Source organism: Sardina pilchardus, chromosome 12, assembly GCF_963854185.1.
Source record: "Sardina pilchardus chromosome 12, fSarPil1.1, whole genome shotgun sequence".
Classification (NCBI taxonomy): Eukaryota; Metazoa; Chordata; class Actinopteri; order Clupeiformes; family Clupeidae; genus Sardina; species Sardina pilchardus.
In genome coordinates, this window is record NC_085005.1 from 16,675,561 (window position 1) to 16,695,411 (window position 19,851).

General features: G+C 43.3%; 1 protein-coding gene and 1 long non-coding RNA gene across 2 annotated transcripts; both read right to left on the reverse strand.

The window, feature by feature from the left end:
• Positions 1 to 597: 597 nt before the first annotated feature.
• LOC134098532 (uncharacterized) lies at positions 598 to 1,973 on the reverse strand. The gene is made up of 2 exons (XR_009941065.1): positions 1,758 to 1,973; positions 598 to 1,276 (listed from the first exon to the last, which is right to left on the reverse strand). It is a non-coding gene; the product is annotated as an uncharacterized LOC134098532 (long non-coding RNA).
• A 6,534-nt stretch (positions 1,974 to 8,507) lies between these two features.
• Positions 8,508 to 17,464, reverse strand: bmf2 (BCL2 modifying factor 2). The gene is made up of 4 exons (XM_062551399.1): positions 17,336 to 17,464; positions 14,625 to 14,825; positions 13,662 to 13,972; positions 8,508 to 10,069 (listed from the first exon to the last, which is right to left on the reverse strand). Exons 2-4 carry the CDS (start codon positions 14,800 to 14,802, stop codon positions 9,950 to 9,952), a joined length of 609 nt encoding a protein of 202 aa, XP_062407383.1. The 5' UTR covers positions 14,803 to 14,825; positions 17,336 to 17,464; the 3' UTR covers positions 8,508 to 9,949.
• Between the last annotated feature and the right edge of the window lie 2,387 nt (positions 17,465 to 19,851).

A 19,851-nucleotide genomic window follows, 5' to 3' on the forward strand; every position in this document is an offset into this window, starting at 1 on the left:
CGTTTGAAACCAAAGAGCCTTTTGAAATTTCACTATATGATTTGGGTAGTAAAATGACATAGGAACATACTAGGAAAACACTAACGTCAGAGTCACCTGTTTCTTCAGTCTGCAGCAGGTGTCAGACTTGAGGTATGTCTTTGTTTGCTAAATTATTTATTTTGTGTGTGTGTGTGTGTGTGTGTGTGTGTGTGTGTGTGTGTGTGTGTGTGTGTGTGTTTGTGTGTGCGTGCGCGCGCGCGTGCGTGCGTGCGTGCGTGCGTGCGTGCGTGCGTGCGTGCGTGCGCGTGTTTGTGGCTGAGAGATAGAGAGTGTGTGTATTACATGTTTAGCTTGGATACCTCACCTGCTGTAATTGCTTCTGTTACCATACCAAACCTGTCTTCCCAAAAGTATAAATACAGATAGATACTAGATCTTTGTATTTATTGAAATATAGAATATTTGTGCTTAGCTACATTTAAATACTTTGAAATGCACACTTATATACACTATAGAGAAAAGTACTGGGATGTCGGCCATTACACCTCCAGGAACTTCAATGACATCCTATTCTATTCCACAATTTTAATATTTGTAATAAGTCATGGCTGAAAGTGTTGGCACCCATGTATTTTGAAAAGGTTTTGGGAAGATAAGTCAGTACATTTCAAAGATATATATATTTTTTTTGTCAGATTCAGTGAAACTCATTTGAGCAATTAGTTAGATGGATGATTATACCGCATAATCATAAACTGAGTAAACGTGGGAGCAGTGAGATTTAAAATTACCCTTCATGAAACCACTGGCCCGTTAACATCTGCACCGGATCTTATCACAGACTTTAGATCTCCTCTTAAGGAAGAATGACAAAGAGCTCAGTGTCAGTGTCATGAACTGAGAAAAAGTCAGAGCGGTGAGATTTGAAATGACCCTTCAAGAAAGCATTCGCCCGTTAATATCTCTACACAGCATTTTATCACAGACTCGAGATCTCCTCTCAAGTAACAATAAGCACCGTGTTGAGGCCCCCCCTTATCCAGCCCCCGTGCTGCTGGTCTATATCTCTTATCACCCTTCTGTTTGTTCAGTGTTCCCTGAGGCCCGTGTTTTGGAGGTGCCCCGCTGGGGAGGGGAGGTGGGATTCCTGTTCGACTGGTTTAGCCTGTTCCTCCAGACGGACCCGTATGAAGCACGGCACACTCCTCCTTGGGCTGTTGGGCTCCGAGGACTGGCCCTTATCTGCTCGTGCACAGTTCCGCGGTGTTCCAGAAGAAGCAGCACTGTGCCAGGGCTATATTTAGAAATGGTGACAGTGTCGCTAATGTTTATTTGCATGGTCATACGGCGTGTGACGCGTGGAAATAACATGTTAACTCTTGTCATCTCTCTGGATGTTGTTGATCATGAGGGAGGGTGGTGTTGAGAGTGAGAAAAAAGCTCCAGTTAACTGCCTTATTCAAGTGCATTCAAGTAATTCATTACATCTTTTGTCCCTTTATGTCAAAGGAAAAATCCCATTTGAGTCACAACTTGTTGCACAGCTTTACAGCATTTTGATGATGTAAAGCCTAATGTCACCCTATGCATATAAGACCTTTATGTATACATAACACTGAAAAAAAGACACCTTATATAATAGGTACAAGCGATCTATGTGACTTTTGTACTATTTAGGTCAAAATATCATTGTAGCAAATTGTAACAGGCAACATTGCAACAAGTCAGGTTATCTGTTGAGTCATTTTAGTAGTGAAAGTATTGTCACAACTTACTTCTGCGCAGCTCCGTGCTAAGTGTCTGGAGGAAATAGGACGCAGACAAGAAGATAGCAGATAGCAACAGCAGTGTTTCAGATCAGATGTTCATCTGTGAGTTTCGCCCCTCTTTTGGCAGGTGCCCGTATGATGAAGCCCTCCCTCGGTCCCGACCCCTAGAGATGGACGTTGCCTTGCCCGGGCGTGACCTGGCACATGGTGCCCGGATGAGGTAAGCGCTCTCCCTGCAGCCAAATGCCTCTACATTTGTGGGGCTGAGAATACCAGTGTTTTTATGTGGTGCTTTAAAAGGTGGAAGCATGCCATTTTTAAACAGGTCAATCGCATTGTTTCACCCCCTTTTGAAATGAATCATCACAATTTTCATTACACCCTCAGCATTTAAATAGTGGAGTTGCCTTGCCAGAACTAAGTAGTCAGTGAAGATGATGTCAGCACACAGATGAATTGCCTGTCAATGAGCTTAAATACTGACCTGCAGGAGGGCCACTATTTCAAAGGCCATTTACTTTTTAATTGTCCTGTGGCTGGATGTCTTCATGACATAGATAAAACATCTCCCATTCGACACATTTCTTTTGTGTTTGATTTAATTGATGAAGGCTGACTCGCTTTTCTCCAACTTGGGAGCAGTCAAATTTAAAATGTACTACTTCAGCTCAAACGGTTTATGCCCACATAAACTGTGACTACCCTACCCACATTTATTTACGACTGAGGAGATTTATTTATTTTCTTAAAGGGGCCATGCACAAAATGCCTAAGGAAGATGGAAATTATGCTCTATACCAGATTTGGCTACTAGCTCATTGTCATTTGCAGTCACTGGGCAGAAGAAGAACAGTAAGATGTTATTGAAATCTGACAGCACACACACGCAAACACATACACACAGATGCGTACACACACGCACACACACACACACACACTCACACACACACACACACAAACGCACACACACGAACACACACACACACACACACACACACACACACACAACACAAGCTCCTATTATGATTTATGTCTATGAACAATGGTTGAACATAGTTCCTGACTAGCTCGATGGATGTGAATGAGGTCTTCGTTAATCACTGCTGTCACGTTACACAGCTGTTTACATAGGACAGGTTCATGCACTGACCTGGCAGTGTGTGGGGCAAAGGACATCCAACAACACACAGGCCCAGCTGAGGGCGTTTGATGTTTATAAAGCAGGCACCCTAAGGGCTTGATGCTTCCTGCACTATAACTCTCCTCCATTTTGCTGTGCGATGGAGTCGGGGCGGGGGGGCATCTGCTGTCACATCCAAACATTGTTTTTGGCACTTTTTTCCTCCAGGCTTTCTCCCAGCTAGAGAATGTCACCGGGAGCTATTTCTGTCCTCTGGGAAATAGATAGCTCGAGTCAACATGCTCAACAATGCCCCCCTGTCCCCCCCTCTCCGCTCACCCCCCCAGTTGTCCAGCTGTGGGCAGCATAACAATGACCGCTGACTGACGCGTCGCCCGACAGTGAAAAACAGCCTCGGTGGGGTCGTACGTTTTCAGTAGACAATCTCGGGGTCAGGAGACTTCTGACAACCTGTAGGGCCCCATCCTCAACCTGGGGTCAACGAGGGCTTTTGTATTCGGGTTCCCTGGTTCCAGTTTCACATGACACACGGCCATCTAGGGACCCTCACACAGCGGTCAACACGTATGTGTTCTGCAGACCTTGTTTTTGTAAGGTGGCTGTGTGTCTGAGATTATTAACTTGACAACTGGATCTAAACAGTCTTGTTATTCTTCATCGGTGACTGCCGCCAAAGTGTCTGTGTAGAGACATTCAACACCCTTTTTGCCAGTTAGATGGAACCATAGGCCAAGGCTATATTGAATATTGAAGTATCCTTATTGTAAGCTTATTTAAGTTGAAAAGTCAGCAAGAAAGCAAAGCAGTGCCCCATCATCTGTCCTGTCCCATGTTTTATATGGGGGTTGTGCAATGATAATATAATGTATATCGGCAGCTCAGTATGTAGCAAAGTGCTTCCAGGGTAGATTTGACTCTTAGTGTACTCAGCAGTGTACTGTATGTGCAGTGCAGTATTGCTACAAATACGGAATGTGTTTCAAAAGCACATCCACAGTACTCTCCACCTTATAAACACCTCTGGTTTGCTTTCACTTGTTGGTCTAGGCTGCTTGTGTGTGTGTGTGTGTGTGTGTGTGTGTGTGTGTGTGTGTGTGTGTGTGTGTGTGTGTGTGTGTGTGTGTGTGTGTGTGTGTGTGTGTGTGTGTGTGTGTGTATACGCATGGTTGGATGAGCACCATCACCAAGGTGCGTGATGTGAGTCACGGCCTGGCCTGCTGTCCCTCGTCTGTTTTGAATTAGCCAGCGCCGTCCCCTCCGTCTCAATGCCTCTCGATTGTCACCGGGGCTTTGGCTGCCGCTAAAGAAAAGACCTTGTGTTGACAGACATAATAGACTGGGCCTGGGCTCGGGGTGGCCCCCAGGCCATGTCTGGTCCGCGTGCCTGGTCTCGACTCCGCTGTCCGAATGAGATCATCCCTCTCCTCAAGTAGCGCTCTCTCTCTCTCTCTCTCTCTCTCTGGTCAGACAGAGGAGGCCGGACACTGGCGAGCCAATACTCCTGGGCTGCGTGGGGGATTACAGTGACTCACCGACGCACCGTCTCTACCCGCAGCTTTCCCCCGCGAAAAGTTTGTTGTGACAGCAGGCACATCGTGTGGGGAAAACCTCATTATATAAGCAGATCTATGAAATTGTGTCAGATCTGTCACGCTAATTACATCACAGGATAGAATAGAATAGAATGGAATCTTTATTATCCACTCACATGGAATTTCAATCTGGTCCCACAGATACCTGGCACATACTGTACATACAACTTCATAACAAACATTGTGTTCATTAAAATTTAAGTTAGAGACTAAAATAGCTCCTAAATATCAAACAGTGTGAACAATCTCTATGCCTTGATAACTTCTTTTGAATTGGTAATGCCCTTGAGCTTTCTGATACGGAACTATATTTGATATCCTCATGTGGGCACACAGGGTTAATTTTGTTAATTGAACTATTATCTAATGACCCATATACAAAAATGTCTTTAATTAGCTTTAAACTGTGAATGAATATTGAACAGATATAGCTATAGCTAAATTGGGATATCATGCCGGTAGGACATCATCCCTGGTAAATTCTGTGACTGTAGATGACAAAACAGAACCGGTTGTTTTCAGAGTTTGTTTCTGCTACTGTGACTCAGCAACTTATCGGTTTGTTGTGCTACAAAACACTGACAGTATCCCACCGACGTCAATGTAAAGAAGTGCATTGAAAGGAGAGCTCTGTCTGACCATTCTTGAGAGTATCAGTTGGCAGTCTGTCAGCACGTCGCTCGGTAAACAGAAACCCCATTGTTTGGCTTTAGAAAAGTGCTGAGCAAAGCTACACCTATTGCTTCGCTCCTATTCTGCCTGCACCTTGATCACTACGGGGAGATAGCCTACTATCTGAAACCAATGGGCCCAACAGTATGCCTACCTGTAGGCCCGAAATACCTGCTGTTTTGTGAAGTTAAACAACAGAGAGAAACCATGTCAGTTCAGTGTATTTTTCCCCTGACCATGTTTAAAATGTGTTGTAGTCTCTAATTATGCTGGTCAGTGTTTTTCTTTATGGTAATCAAAAATAATATCTCAAGTAGGTAGAGAAACATGGCCTGACTTGATGGTCGTTGATTGAAATAGGCCTACATGGCTGAAAAAGCTTGGACTGTTATGTAATATGTTTATATTTCTTGCCAGACATGTTTGTCCAAACCAAGTTAGAAGATCAACAAACATTGTCAATGTCAATTATTAACTTTAATAGTTTAAAGTAAATAGTGACATCATGGGCACTCCCTGTTATCTGTCTCTCATCCTGGATCACAACGTTACTCTCTGTGGAAGGTGGTAATCTTGTGTTGGTAGGCTACTTTCAGAAATGGGGGCAACTATGATGCTGCTTACATAATATGATTGAAAACTGTTCATTGTTGCCATTGAAGTGGTCATGAACATTCACACTTAACTGAGTAAACTAAGTTAACAGAGTATTTTGACCATAGTGTTCTTGCTGTACCTGAAGTGTTCCTTGAATGGTTTGCACTGAGGAATGAGTGATGTGAACCCCAGTTCCTTACAAGGAATAACAACAACGAATGATTTTGAACCTGAAGTTTTGAAAAAACTTTTAATGAAAAATGACAATAATTTCCCATTGAACAACAAAAATGCAAGAAAGGAATGATTCATAGAGCCAAGCTCCTATGTACAGCATATTGCACTTGAGAAACAAAATGTCCTTGACCTCCGTCGCCAGCTGAAAATGGAGTGGACTAGAGAGATCCAGATCCAGAAGCACACTGCGTTAGACAACAAAGCGTCACAGCTATCTCCCTATACTGGCATAGGTGTCAACATAGTCATGGCATCACAAATCCATATGAGCTGTTCCCCTCCGCGATTGTCACCGACCGTCACCCCAAAAATCATCACTGGAGGGGGAACGATAAGACTGTGGTGAGATGGCTTCTCATTTGGTGTCACCCGGGTGTACTTTGGGCTCCCCTGTCTTTACAGCTGGCCCTGCACCCTCTACTGTACAGATAAAGAGGCTCAACTACAGTCTCCCAGAAAACAGTTTATGCTTTTATCTCTCTTCTCAACAGGGCACTATACCACTTTGTACAGCAGGCATTCAACTGTTAAGACAGCGCTGATAAAAAATGCCATTGTTGTTGAATGTAATCTGAAGGTATTGGTTAAAATAGATTCATCACCTCATTGTGCGGTTTCACTTTAAGGTTCATTCGTGACACAGATCAGACTTAAGTGATTGTCAGATATGCGTCTCACAAAGTTCACTGAACAAGACTGGAGATCTGAAAAAGACATTCAGAAACATTTCTTGACATTTACTTCACTGATTGCCTTTTTGGAGGAGGGGAGGGGGATTATCAAATGAATGATTTGCTGTATTGCCCTTTACTTAAGAACATTGTTTGAATTCAGTTACATTACATTCAAAACCTTTAAGATACAAATTTCAGAAGTTATTCACATGCAATTTCAGATTAATAGAAAACTTGTTAAGGTGAGAGACATGGCAAACCCTCTCCCTCATTTTTGTTATTTTGTTGTTCTTTTTTACAAAAAGATACTTCCCTAGAAACTTGTTCTTATTCCAAAGTTATAAATAAACAGTGAGACTTAAAGGTCCCTGGATTTCCTTTAGGAAAAACAAATCGTGCTCTTTTTTTTGTATTCAAAAATTGAAGACACTGCCAACAATCTCAAAAATGTTCCTTTTAAAGGCATGTTTTACACAGAGTCACTAATGAAGGAATTTGAAGAGAGGATACAACCTGGGCTAAAAGTCCTCCAGAAGATAATACTGAACATATTCTTACTTTCCTGTCTAATTTCAACAAAAAATAAACTGACCAGCCCTCAGATGACATTAAATTTCATTAAATTTATCCAACACTTCCACAAAGTTGTGTTTGAAGAAGCTTGTGAAAGCAAGGACAGAACGTCAAATCCAGAGAATGCAAAGAGGTATAAAAACATGTCTTTTCAAAGACTTTCCAGTGCACATGTTGTTGCAGACGGTCTTTTTGATTTGAACAGTTTGGGGCTAAAGACTGTGGGCCGTGGAAGCCAAAGTCAAAATGGACAGGGGACAGCATATCACGTCTAACTCATTATTCCTGACAAACGTCTGCCTATTCGAAGCCTTGAGATTGTTTCGTGTCGCGTAAATCACAGACTGCAGAGGCTCGCTGATTGTGTTGCGGGTCTGCTAGACACAAGGCACATTTGATGTCTTTTTGATTGTCTACAGGTGTTGATTTTTTTTTAAGTTCTCTGACCCACAGTTGTAAGAGGCACACCAAACTATCCATACTGAATGCACAAGTAACCTGCACATATCCAGAAATCCAAATATATAGTAGCACTGAGCAAAATACACACCAAATAAATTACAATAAATTATTTCAAACAAACTACAATGACTTGAGGCAAATAATATATATTAAAAATAAAAAAACATGAGATATTAAGAAGGAGTGACATTGGAAAAACGCAAGAGTATGTGCATGCACACAGTCTTTGGATGAATGGCTCAGTGAACACTGAATCTCAGCGATTGCTATCTATGAACATTACTCCATTGGTCAGGAAATCCGAAGGTTGGGGAATGTACAGGATTTGACATTGTACATGGTCTATGGCTCATAAAATCCTTTTCCTAAGAACCAAAATAATCGAGAGCTGCTGGACCGGGCAATGACTAATGGAATGTGTAATTTGGGTGATATGAATCTCCGGATTCATCCAATGTCACTCAGTCTTGGCTTTGCCAAAAAAATAAATTTGAATGTTGGGGACAGTGAAATGCTTCCCAAGTCTGAATGTACCAACCCCTGAGATTGTTTGTTTACAGAGGCAAGTTCACTTTTTCTTTTTTTTCCTTTTGTGTCTGACTCTTGACAGGTGTTTTACACTACTGAGAACTCATTACTAAGAATAAGAATGTAAAACAAACATATCCAATGTCTTCAATCACTTTTGTAAAAAATATCTAAATATAAACATCTTCTTCTGTTGTGAAATCTTCATAAAACTGTTTTCTCTGCTATTTCATTAAACTCTTCACCCCATCACCCCCCCACCCACCCACAACACTCCTCATTTATTGTCTTAAGGGACCCCTGGGTAGATTAGACAAATAAGGCAAAGATGATTGATCCTAAGGGAATCGGCCATTATTTGTGCTGATCTGACTGCAACAGCATTTGATCTTTAAGGTTCCAGAGCGACTATCGGCCTCCATCATAGCGGTGTAGCTCCGGAGAACTAGGCAGGGCTTATCAGCTCAAGTGCAAATAGACCCGCTGAGGGAGTGTTCAAAGAGACTCGTACAAAAACAGCAAATCATCCTTTTGAACACATACGCACACTCAGTTGTGTACACGCGTTGAATGCAAAGGCCTAAGAGAACTTCTTAAAGTGGTCGAACTGTGTCATAACCAAACAATAGCACCTTTATAAAACCACCACAGGTCAAGTCTGTTTGGATTTGTCTTCAGCTTGTCGGGTTGTTTTTTTTGTGTGTGTGTGTGTGTGTGAAAGAATTTTGTGCTCACAGTAAATTTCAAAATTCATTTTTTAACTGCTTCGTTTCAGGTAAGAAACAAACGTTCACAGAAAATGTAAAAAAAAAAAGCATTTGTTTCTCAGTGACAATTCATAAGACAGTTCTTATTGTGGTTATAAAGGCTTGCCTAGTCCACAAGAGACAATAAAAAAGAGCTTATGTCTCTTGGTCTGCTCAGTATAAAAAGATCAGGCTCAATTGTTGAGCCTGTGACACAAAAAGACCAGCATACTGAGGACCTTAAAGGTCCAAGCAGACCCGGGTTTAAAGACCGCAGGGGATAAGACACAGGCAAAAGAGATACAGAAAAATCTCAGTCAACAGCCACTGGCAAATAAGTCAAACTGACCTATTATCTAAGAACAATTCAGTACCACAGAAGAGAAACCTGTCCAAATGAGCCAGCAAGAAACCGCAACCAGCTACGGTGGAATTAATAGTGCACTGTGGTCATGTCATCAAGTTCAGATTCTTCAGCATGGAATCTCCACCAAACTTTCCCTTCCCATTCTCCGCCATTTTGATTTGTTGATATTCCACTGTTGTAGGAAGGAGTAAGGCAATAGCTGAACTGTCAAAAGGTCCTTAACGATGAACAAATCAAAACCAATAAAGAAAAAAAAACTTTTTCAACATACTGAACAAAATACTTTATCTTACATATGTTTTTCATTAAAAATATCTCTTCACAAAGCATGGCTTCTTCATAACATTGAAAAAAAGAAAAACAAACAAACAAACAAACAAACAAACAAACAAAAAAGATTCTGTCTCCGTCCTGCGGAGAAAGCAACCTTCTTCTTCACCCACCCTTCCCCGGTAGTCGGTCTCGTTCAGTCATTTATTCCCATCCGTGCCATCCAAACCCGTCATAAAGTCCTACAGTGCCATCAGAAAATGAAAAGTCTCTGGAGAGTGCTGCAGGGGGGCCCTGCGCGCGTGGCTGGGAAACCCCCTGCGCTCCCACCCCCTCCCCTCATCTTGGGTTGCCGTGTCGGGCAGCAGGGGCCACGTCCACCCTCTGGAGCAGGTAGCCAAAGACAGCGGCACCAACGCGCCACCACAGCGGCAGATGGTCTCTTTGGTGTCTGGCAAGCTGCAGAGGGACAGAGAGAAGAGATGGGTAGATATTAATACACCTTCAAGAGTAACTCAAACGGTTTGACAAAAGTGCAAGCACAAAAAGCCCTGATATTTCGAGAACATACATACTAATGGAAAGAACGCTTCAAACATGGACGCTATAGTGTAAGTTGTTTGGGAAAACTTTTATCTAAATGTATGTAATAGAAGTCAGGGCCACCACGTCTCTAAAGGCTTAAATTATGAAACAGTTAAGTATATTAGTAGTGTAATGTAACATTTTACATTTCTAAACTGCTCTACCTCAATGTGTGGTATTCAGATGGTTGCATGCTAATTATAGCATGTGACACAGGCTAGCCATATACCCTAGAGTGACTTGTTTGGCATTCATCCAAAAGATCAAAAGTCTGGTGCAGAAGAAAACACTGATTTCTTGGCCAAAAACATGACTGATGTGTCTAGACTGACATCCTCTAGAGACCGTGTGGGTATTGTCACAACAGTGGCTTTGTTTACTGTCCTGCATGGCACTGTGTCAAGTCTATACTGCCTAAACCAGCCGATCACGCTGGCTGACTATCATAGACACGCCATAGAATTGGAGGGTGGAGTAGGGGGTGGGTACTTAGTTCTCCTAAAGAGGATTACTCAGACTGACTCGTCCATATATCAAATAAAATAACAAGCGGGAGGAATCAAATGGTGCCTCCTCCTGACCAACAAGGCTGTTGATGAGACCTTCCTCCTTTTTTAATTTGTTTGTTTCTCCTTTCTAGGTCTTTTTAAGTACACCGTGTTTGTGCCTCAGGGAGAAATGAGGATCAGTGTTTAATTAAGGGGAACTATTAAGAGAAAGCAGACTGTGTCCGTGGGATTAAGGAGGAGGTGGGGTGGTGTGTCTGGGCTAAACAGGGGGAGGCTGCCTTAACAGAAACATAACGGCTCATTTGAGTCAATCATTCCTGACAGAAAAACATGGGTTTGCCTCTTTTTTTTCCCTTCTTTCTCTTCCCTCCCACTTGCTGACAAGTCGAACTGAAGTGCAGTTTCAAAAAGAGGGAGAGGGAGGGGTTTCTGTGCTGTGGAAATGTGAAGACGATCGGCTAATTAGGAGAGGATAAGTGAAGAGCTGAGGAATGTGTGTGTGTGTGTGTGTGTGTGTGTGGAGGGGGGTGGGTGGGTTTAAGGTCAGGGAGTTCAGGGGTTCGCCGAGCGACGTCCCGCTGTGACTCGAGGGTAAAACCGCTCATCTCTGCCCCATCACGTCATCCCGCCCCACACCCCCAGCCCCCTTTTCATGCCACACCAACGAGGGTACACGGGTTTTGGAGACTCGCTTTCTGAGAAATATATAGAGATTTCATCATTTGGCCTCTCTCTCTCTCTCCTCTCTCTCTCTTTCTCCTCTCTCTCTCTCGTTCTCTCTCTCCCCACAAATGAGGTGTTAGACTGAGAGATTATCTGAGTACGGCAAAAGGACGCGGCTGACAGCTATTCCCCCGTGGGGAACAGAGACTTCCCCGAGTCTGCCAGTCAGCCCTGCTCCACTTTTCCACCACCCCGACTGTGTGTGTGTGTGTGTGTGTGTGCGGACATCAAAGGTCCCCCGCCACCAGCCCACCCCACCCAGCCCCTCTAACCCTCCAACCCCTCCACCTCCTGCACCACCGCCCCTCATCCAAGCCATCCCCCATCAGCCCATGAGCCTTCGTGTTGCAGCGCGTTGCGTAAGCGTCTCACAGCACCCGAGTGCTTGATAAAGACAGTGGAGGAGTTTAGAGCGCAAGTTAAATTTACTGGAAAAACCTACTCCGAGCAGTATTGCTAGAAAACAACAGAAAATCAGAAATGTTTTTCTGTTGCTTTGTTTATCCAGTTGTGTTCACGCAGAGATAGCACGTTTTGATACTTAGGAAGACCTCCATTCAATTTAGACAGAACACAAAGTAGTTTACAGTACACTAGTTTACAGTTTTACTTTGAACCTCTGGAGATACATTGTCACGGCAGTTAGTAGACAAACATGTAGACAAAGCATGTTGACAAAGCCAACCTTTAGCAAAGAGAGACATAGCAATAACGTCAACTGCAGCTAAAAATAAATACGTCAGATGGTTTTGTACATAATGAGCCTCTAACACACACACACACACACACACACACACACACACACACACACACACACACACACACACACACACACACACACACACACACACACACACACACACACACACACACACACACACACACAGACAGTCCTGCATCTGTTAGCAGATCATCTGCACACCAAAGAAGCCTGGCAGGGTAACAAACGTGTTCTAGCCTCATGTGAATGTAAACACAGATTTGCGTTTCATTCTTCTGGGTCACCCAATCTCACTCCACGCCGGACCCTTGGAGATAAGGCCCCCTGCATCGACCAGCCACACCTCATGTGCTAACACTCAATTGGTAAAATATTTACAACTGCTGATAACCTCCTCGGCCCAATAGCAAGAGACAAGGGTCAGGGGGTGGCTATGAGATAATCCAATGTCTAACTAACCAACTTTATAAATGAAAGATGAGAAACCCATAAAAAAGCTAGGTAAACTACTGCATTTTCATTACAATACAGGAAATTAATGTGTATCAATGTAGGACTGTGTCCTAAATAGGCAAAGAGTATATTTCAATAGATCCTCATCTTAATCACAGGCAATGTGACAGCAACTCATACAATAGATGGGAAGAAAAGATAAAAGGCTTCCAACTACTGTATGATATTGAGACTGTATCACCCTCTCATCCCAGGATAAGTATCTACTTGTAGGGACTATTACAGAGTATAATGTTTATATTCTTATGTATGTGCTCTGGTTTATAGAGCAGGATAAGCTCACAGTGTGAGCCAAGCGAGTGAGCCAACACATGTGGTTTAGCATATTTTAAACGCCCTCTTTGTGGTCCACACTTGAGGTCTCTTTACAATTATGGAGTATTACAGTAGGTGGCCCAGCCACCTAAACCCGCCTAAAACCACTTTCACTCTTTGAGAGACTGTCATAGTAGGGATGTTTTAAATTTAACATCCAAGAACGTATTCATGGATGGCATATGTACCATTAAAACAGAGACCGTAAGAAAAACACCTGAAGTGTTGTTGACACAAAGACCAGACCTGTCTGGCACGTGGAGCTGTTATTTGGGCGGGCCCTTTCACCTGGATATCGAATGTCCACCGCAAGTCCTCTCTTTGCATGTGTATGTGTCTGTGTGGGTGTGGTGCATGTGTGTGTGTGTGTGTGTGTGTTACATGTGTACATTCTTACATTACAGTCTTCTATTCCAGTAAATGAGGTCACCACGGTGAGTTCAGTAGTGTCGGGTAAACATTACTCAACAGGGATGACCACACTTCAGTAGCTATCAAAAAGACCACGGACCATGTTACCGCCCCCCCCCCATCACACACACACACACACACACACACACACACACACACACACACACACACACACACACACACAAACACACACACTCAAAAGTCCACTATCCCCCCAAATCCCACCCAACTAATGCCCAGTCTACAGTAGTGTCACCGCTTCCCGTGTCCTCACCATCTGCAGCTGCTCCTGGTTGAAATTGTCGCCGATCTCGCGCAGCTTGCGTCCGATCTGCACCTCCACGCTCATGCGGGCCTCCTCCTGCTCGTTGTCCTCCTCCTCCTCCTCCTCCTCGCCCGCCCTCAGCGGCCTCTGGGCTAATCTGGGGCCGTCCTCCTCCTCCAGCTCCTGGCCCTCCACCACCACCTGCCGCTCCTCCACCTCGCCTCCCTCCGGACGCGGAGCCTCCCGCTCGTCCTCCAGGACCCCGAGGCCCCGCGCGGGCTCGAAGAGCGCGGGGAAATGCCAGCGAAGTCCGGCGTTGCCTTGGAGAGGAACAAACATACACACACACACAAGTTAGTATAAGATAGCCTCTCATTATGCTGGACAATTCATGTGGCCATGAAAACAAAAGCTTTCACGAGGCCTCAATGATGAATACTAGTGGTATTATTAACTCTTTCCGAGTGGTTACTCCTTTAGTGTTGGTCTTAACAAAGTAACAAGTTAGTGTTTTGGGGTCATTTGGTGATAATGGCCACGCGTTAAACTTTCTCTGGATGCTTTTGTATACCCGTGAAGTCATACGGGATTTTCTCGGCCCTGCTCTGGCTACTGGTAATCCAATTGTGCAGGAGAATTCCCTTGGCCTCCAGACATGTCTCATGACAACAATAACAATAACGTCATAAATCTGACAGTGAAGCGTGCCTCTCTAAGGGTAATGACAATAAACAGGGCAATCGCGTTCAGGTTATATCACCCATCCAGACGAAACTGGATCAGCCAGTTAACCCTTCAGGTAGACCAGCTCTCTATGTGAGCTTTTTTTTTTAAATCACCAGTAGATGAATGTCCACTATTTGAATGTCAAATTCCGGGAAGGCCTTGTAGGAAATGTATATGTTGTTCACGCATTATGGCACAGCAATCCATTCTGTTATAACACCAAAATGCACAAGTGCAGAAGCGTACCACGGAAGAAGGGCCTGGACTCTTGTGCTAATCGGCAGGGCAGCATGCCGCTGCCTCTCCCAGGGACGACGGCAGAGCTGTTTGTCTGTGTAGCCCGGTCCTCGAATTTGACGTCCATGAATGGGGTCCCCCAGCAACGCGAGATGGGTCGAAACATGTCCTCCTCTTCATCGTCCATCAGCAACCTCAGCGGTAATCCCCCTGGAAGGATCAGTATGAGTATTAGTGTGTGCGTGTGTGTGTGTGTGTGTGTTCATGTTCCGTGGCTTCGAAGCTGTAGGCATTCCACTGAGACATCCAAATAGTGGAATGGAGGATGGATAATGGAAGACATAGGCTACTGTATCCTATGGCTTATTCCAAATCCCTAATGCAAAGGCATCCTAATGAAGATTTGATGCAAAACGGTCTGAGGTGAATATTCCCTTTGTTTATCTGCCGTTATGCACCAAAGGACGCACCTGACCGGCTTGCCATTACCTCACTCAAAAGGATTGCATTGTTGGGCATCCTGGCTGAGGCTTAAACAACAAAGCGTGTAAACAAACACCTCATAAAGGTCAGATGATGTTATCTCTCATATCACCGCTGCAAATGATGGAGAATGGGACTATCATCATGCCGTTACCAAAAAGGAAAAACTTTTGACCAACCCTACGTATTTGTTTATAATTGTGACCGAAACGGAAAATACAAATTACCTTCACACACAATCCTCTTAGACACAATTTAACTGTTTCATTCACTGGGGGGGTGTAACTCTGCTAGGTCCTAGGTAGCTCCACACGCACAGAGATGGGGTGTGTGACACTAGAGAGGAGAAATATAAGGCTGAAACACGAACGGCATGATGCTTGTCGTTGGAGATAAAGTCAAGGCTGCAGTGCAGTCACTGTGGAGTGCTTGCTACAAAGAGACGGATTTGACAGTTCCTCTTGCTGAGATGGCAAACTGCGAGTGGCAGCAAAAAGATCTGTCTCTAAAGCACTTTCCCCCTGCAAAGACCCTCCCCCTCCTCTCTCTCTCCTCTCTCTGGAGAAGTCAGGTTTCAACCAGCCCTCATGACTGATAAATGTCTATACAAACACACTGAAGTATGGAAATTATTAATTAACCCAACATTTTGGGATCTTGAAGTGGGCACTGCACAATTAAATATAGAGAATAATCAAATAAATGTACTATACTAAGGCACAATGACTCCTCACACTGCCAAATCAACCAACCAACAAATGCATGCTTTACTAAAAGAACCATGCAAGTAGAATAGTACAATAATAATAATAACAATAATAATGATAATAATAAAGGTATTCTGTATGATTCACATATTCTTAACAGCACAGACAATTACAAAGCTCAAAGTGTGCATAGAAGATAAAATTGGACTCTGCATTGCTTATCTCCTCATAATAACACAAGATACTAGTATGTGTTATTATTTTAGGATAGCACTGTGTTTTGTAACCAGAAAAAAATCAATTAGGCCAATAGAGAGAGCAAATGAACGGGTCATTTTTAACTTCTGCTTGAGGGCACCAATTATTATATCAAAGTAGGGACAAATGCCCCAAAACCCATTACCCTGCAGGTGGGGATTTTTCTGCACTTGACAGGGGATTGGTGAAACTGCATCTGCCCAGCGACAACTTAGAGCTCCCCCTACCGAATGTTGTGTGCAGTGGCATTCTAAACTCGACTCTGGGCACGCCTTTGAGTTCAGCGGCGGACTTGGAACATGTCTCGACAATGCCCCATCACCCAGCTGAGACAAGAGCTATTCCGCATTAAAAACCACTGCAAACTTAACTTTCAACAAGTCGTTCAGTAAACATCGTCAACATAAACTGAACAACGCAAATTAATGCGCACTGCCTAATGTAGCGTGTATTCATCTCTAGACCATAAATGCACCATTTGATTCATAAATGCATCGTTTGACCAATTTCAAAACAGCTTCAACTGACCATCACATTCGTTTGAAACCATTTCAAGCTGTCTGAGATAAACACATTTTCAGGGGATCTCTCCAAAAAGTTTAGATGTTAGTCTCAAAATAGTCACAGCGGAACGTCTGGACACCATCGACGCTCCTCTAAATTAGCCTACTTTTTATGACAGCTAAAACAGATGCAAAGCTACAAGTACCAATACTTTAGCCCATCGCGGCTGCAACATTAAGCGTTCCGAACAACCACACCGTAGCACCTTGTTTGACATGTTTTGACATGCCTGTCAATGGGGTTTCACGATAAGTGATAGCCTTCCCCAGGGTGCCGTCCGTCCGTCCGATCTCAGAAACGGGCACTCTTAAACTGTAAAACAGAAAAGTAGTCTGTCTGTTTGCCAACAATCAAAAGAGGGGTGCAGCGGTCCAGCCTTGCAGAGCGAGCAACAAGCTATTTATCACAAAAGATTGATCAAGCTGCTGGAGCAAATGTCCCCGACAACCCGTTACGTTAACGCCAGCCTAAACGTCAGGCTACTGCAAAAGAAGCGCAAAAACAATAGCAGTTAGGTAGGCTAGATGCTACTCCTACCTACACTAACAAACAAAAAGCCAGCAAGCCACCATAAAAGCATGAGACACTTTATAGTTCTCGACTGACATGCGAAGAGATGCCTATAATTTTCATCTAGGACAGTGGGTCAATCGTACGTATAGCCACATTTTCTGAAAATAACAGCAACAACAACAACAAAGCACTCACCGCCAGTTGACAACTCGTCCTCCGTTATTGGGGGTATTTTGAACCTTTAGATGATTTGTATCCTGAAGCGAAAAGATATAGCCAGCTCTAGGCGCCGATCGCATACCACTCACTCCGATGTTGCCAAACTGTTGTGGGGGGCCAGTGTTTCGCTCTCACAATCGAGCTTCGTAAAGACCCGCCCCGTCTCAAACGTCATTGTAGTATGGTAACAGTAACACGCGGCAAGCTGTCCAGCATTTGGAGGCATTCAGCACAGTAGACAGGCATGGTAGGCTACCTGAGCCCACATAAAGTATTTTTTGGAGTGGTGGGTTGAATGATCAATATAACTGATTGGTGCAACAGCCTACTAGAAAGACACCAGAAATGTCCCATTTGCAGGCGCGCGGGTCAGTTTTTGTATTGCATTTCTAAAGCAAATTCCCAGACAAGCCTAATCTAACCTGTTGATGGGGGCTGAATTTATCTAGGACTTATTATCAGCATTATTACTGACTTCCCCATAGGCGAACAGTATTTTGTGGCCATTGACACCTATTGAAAATTAGTTCTCAAACAAGAATGTGTGTTGCCCTTTAAGGATCCGCCTCTCTCTCTTTACTCGGGAACTGGTGAGGCACGGCATAGCCAATAGGATGGTTTGTTATGATCCCGCCTTCTGTTTCGTGTATTTTGACACGTGGAGGAAAGTGAAAAACGTTTTCAGAGGTAAACATGTGATTAGAGCCCGACCGATATGGGATTTTGAGGACCGATACCGATATCGATATTTGAGAGTTTCAATAGCCGATAACCGATATATCGGCCGATAATCATTTTTAACCAACATAATTTAAAAACTTTCTCCTATAAAATGTTGTTCAAGGTGGGCGCTATCTGTTTAAATAGGCCTAACCATCTGGTTTCCTAATAAAACATTCTTATACAGTTTTTTTTTTTAATTATTAAATAAGTGTGGTCTTTTCACCTTTGATAACCACCATTGCACAAAATATTATTTTAACTTTACCTTTAACCTTTGTAAACCATGCTTGGTGTAAGCACCTTTGTTGAAATGAAAAAAAATTGAAGACTAACAAAGGAGTGAGTGTTTGGGAATTAAGGTTAGCTCTGAAGACTTGTTTCATATGCTCACATTTATTTTGTGTGCTGTCTTCGTGAGCTTAATGTAACAGTTTACACTGACTGACAGCACTGACAGGACCACCATGGACAGTCTGAGCGATCTTTGTGAACAAGTCAACAGCAGCTTAATAGTTTTAGCAAACAGAGGTGTTTTTAAGGATGCATCATACTACTTCCACCGGCTAAAGATCCTTCATTACTCCGCTTTAACTCTCTCTGGCTAAATGTTGGCGCTGCTAATTTAGCTCCCCTTATGATCAGAAAATTAACGGGATGACGGTCGGGAAGAGACAATTACAGTGCTGCTATCAATATCCTCAGTATAACCACTTATGTTTTACAAATAGGCCCTACAGCAACATTCAAATTAGCCTCCATCACACAACCACCAATGCTAACGTTCAATTTGTTTTAGCTTTGGACTTAACATTGTGACCAGTGGCTCTAAGATTAACGTTAGCCTACAGCAGTAAAAATCAAGCATGTCCGATAAACATTCTTGCATTTATTTAGGCTTTTAGAAGAAATGAGAATTACATTTCACGTGAAAATCATCCTACCATGAACACACAAACCACTTCAGAGAACTATGACACGCAACGCAAACTGCAATTTGTTGCCATTGTTTAGGAAGTAGAACTAGTCAAGCAGAGTGCGTGTCTTGCAGTAAGAAGATGCGCCCCCTGGTGGAATACCACGTAATTACAACACTAGAAATGTGAATGGAGGATAAATATTCGGGTTTCCTTTATTTAATTAAAAAATATTTATCGGCCGTTATAAAATATTTATCGGCCGATACCGATAGTTTTGAAAATGCCTAATATCGGCCGATAATATCGGCCGGCCGATATATCGGTCGGGCTCTACATGTGATCATCAATTTTCTTCAGTGTTAGGCTACACATGAAACTCAGTAGTCGAAGGGGAAAAATGCTTATTTGTTATGCTAATATTGATATGTTTGGTTGTTTTGTATTAGGCCATCTTCAAATATCTAGTTTACTAAAGGGTAGGCCTAAGATAGGCCTAACAGACTGCTTTAACCCGTGCATGCTAAAAATGCAGTCATTAATCTCAAGTACCCTGTTTGTAACTTGTTATTTTCAACACATCTTTTGCTTATGTCCAGATAGGGATTATGCAGTTTGTGTTGTTTTCAACACATTTGTTTTAAGAATGTGTGGTAACTCGCCAGGATGCAGAGGCAGGTAGTAATGACAACCAGTCTAATGCTTTCACAGTGTCATCAGTGGACTCCAGCTTCCCATTAGAGCAGAAGGCCTGGGCAACAGCTCACCAGTCCACCAACCTCCTAGAGAGCATCTCCGTAGTATAGGCTGAGGCTATCCTTGGCATACGGAAGCATCCGCTAAACTATCGTTTAT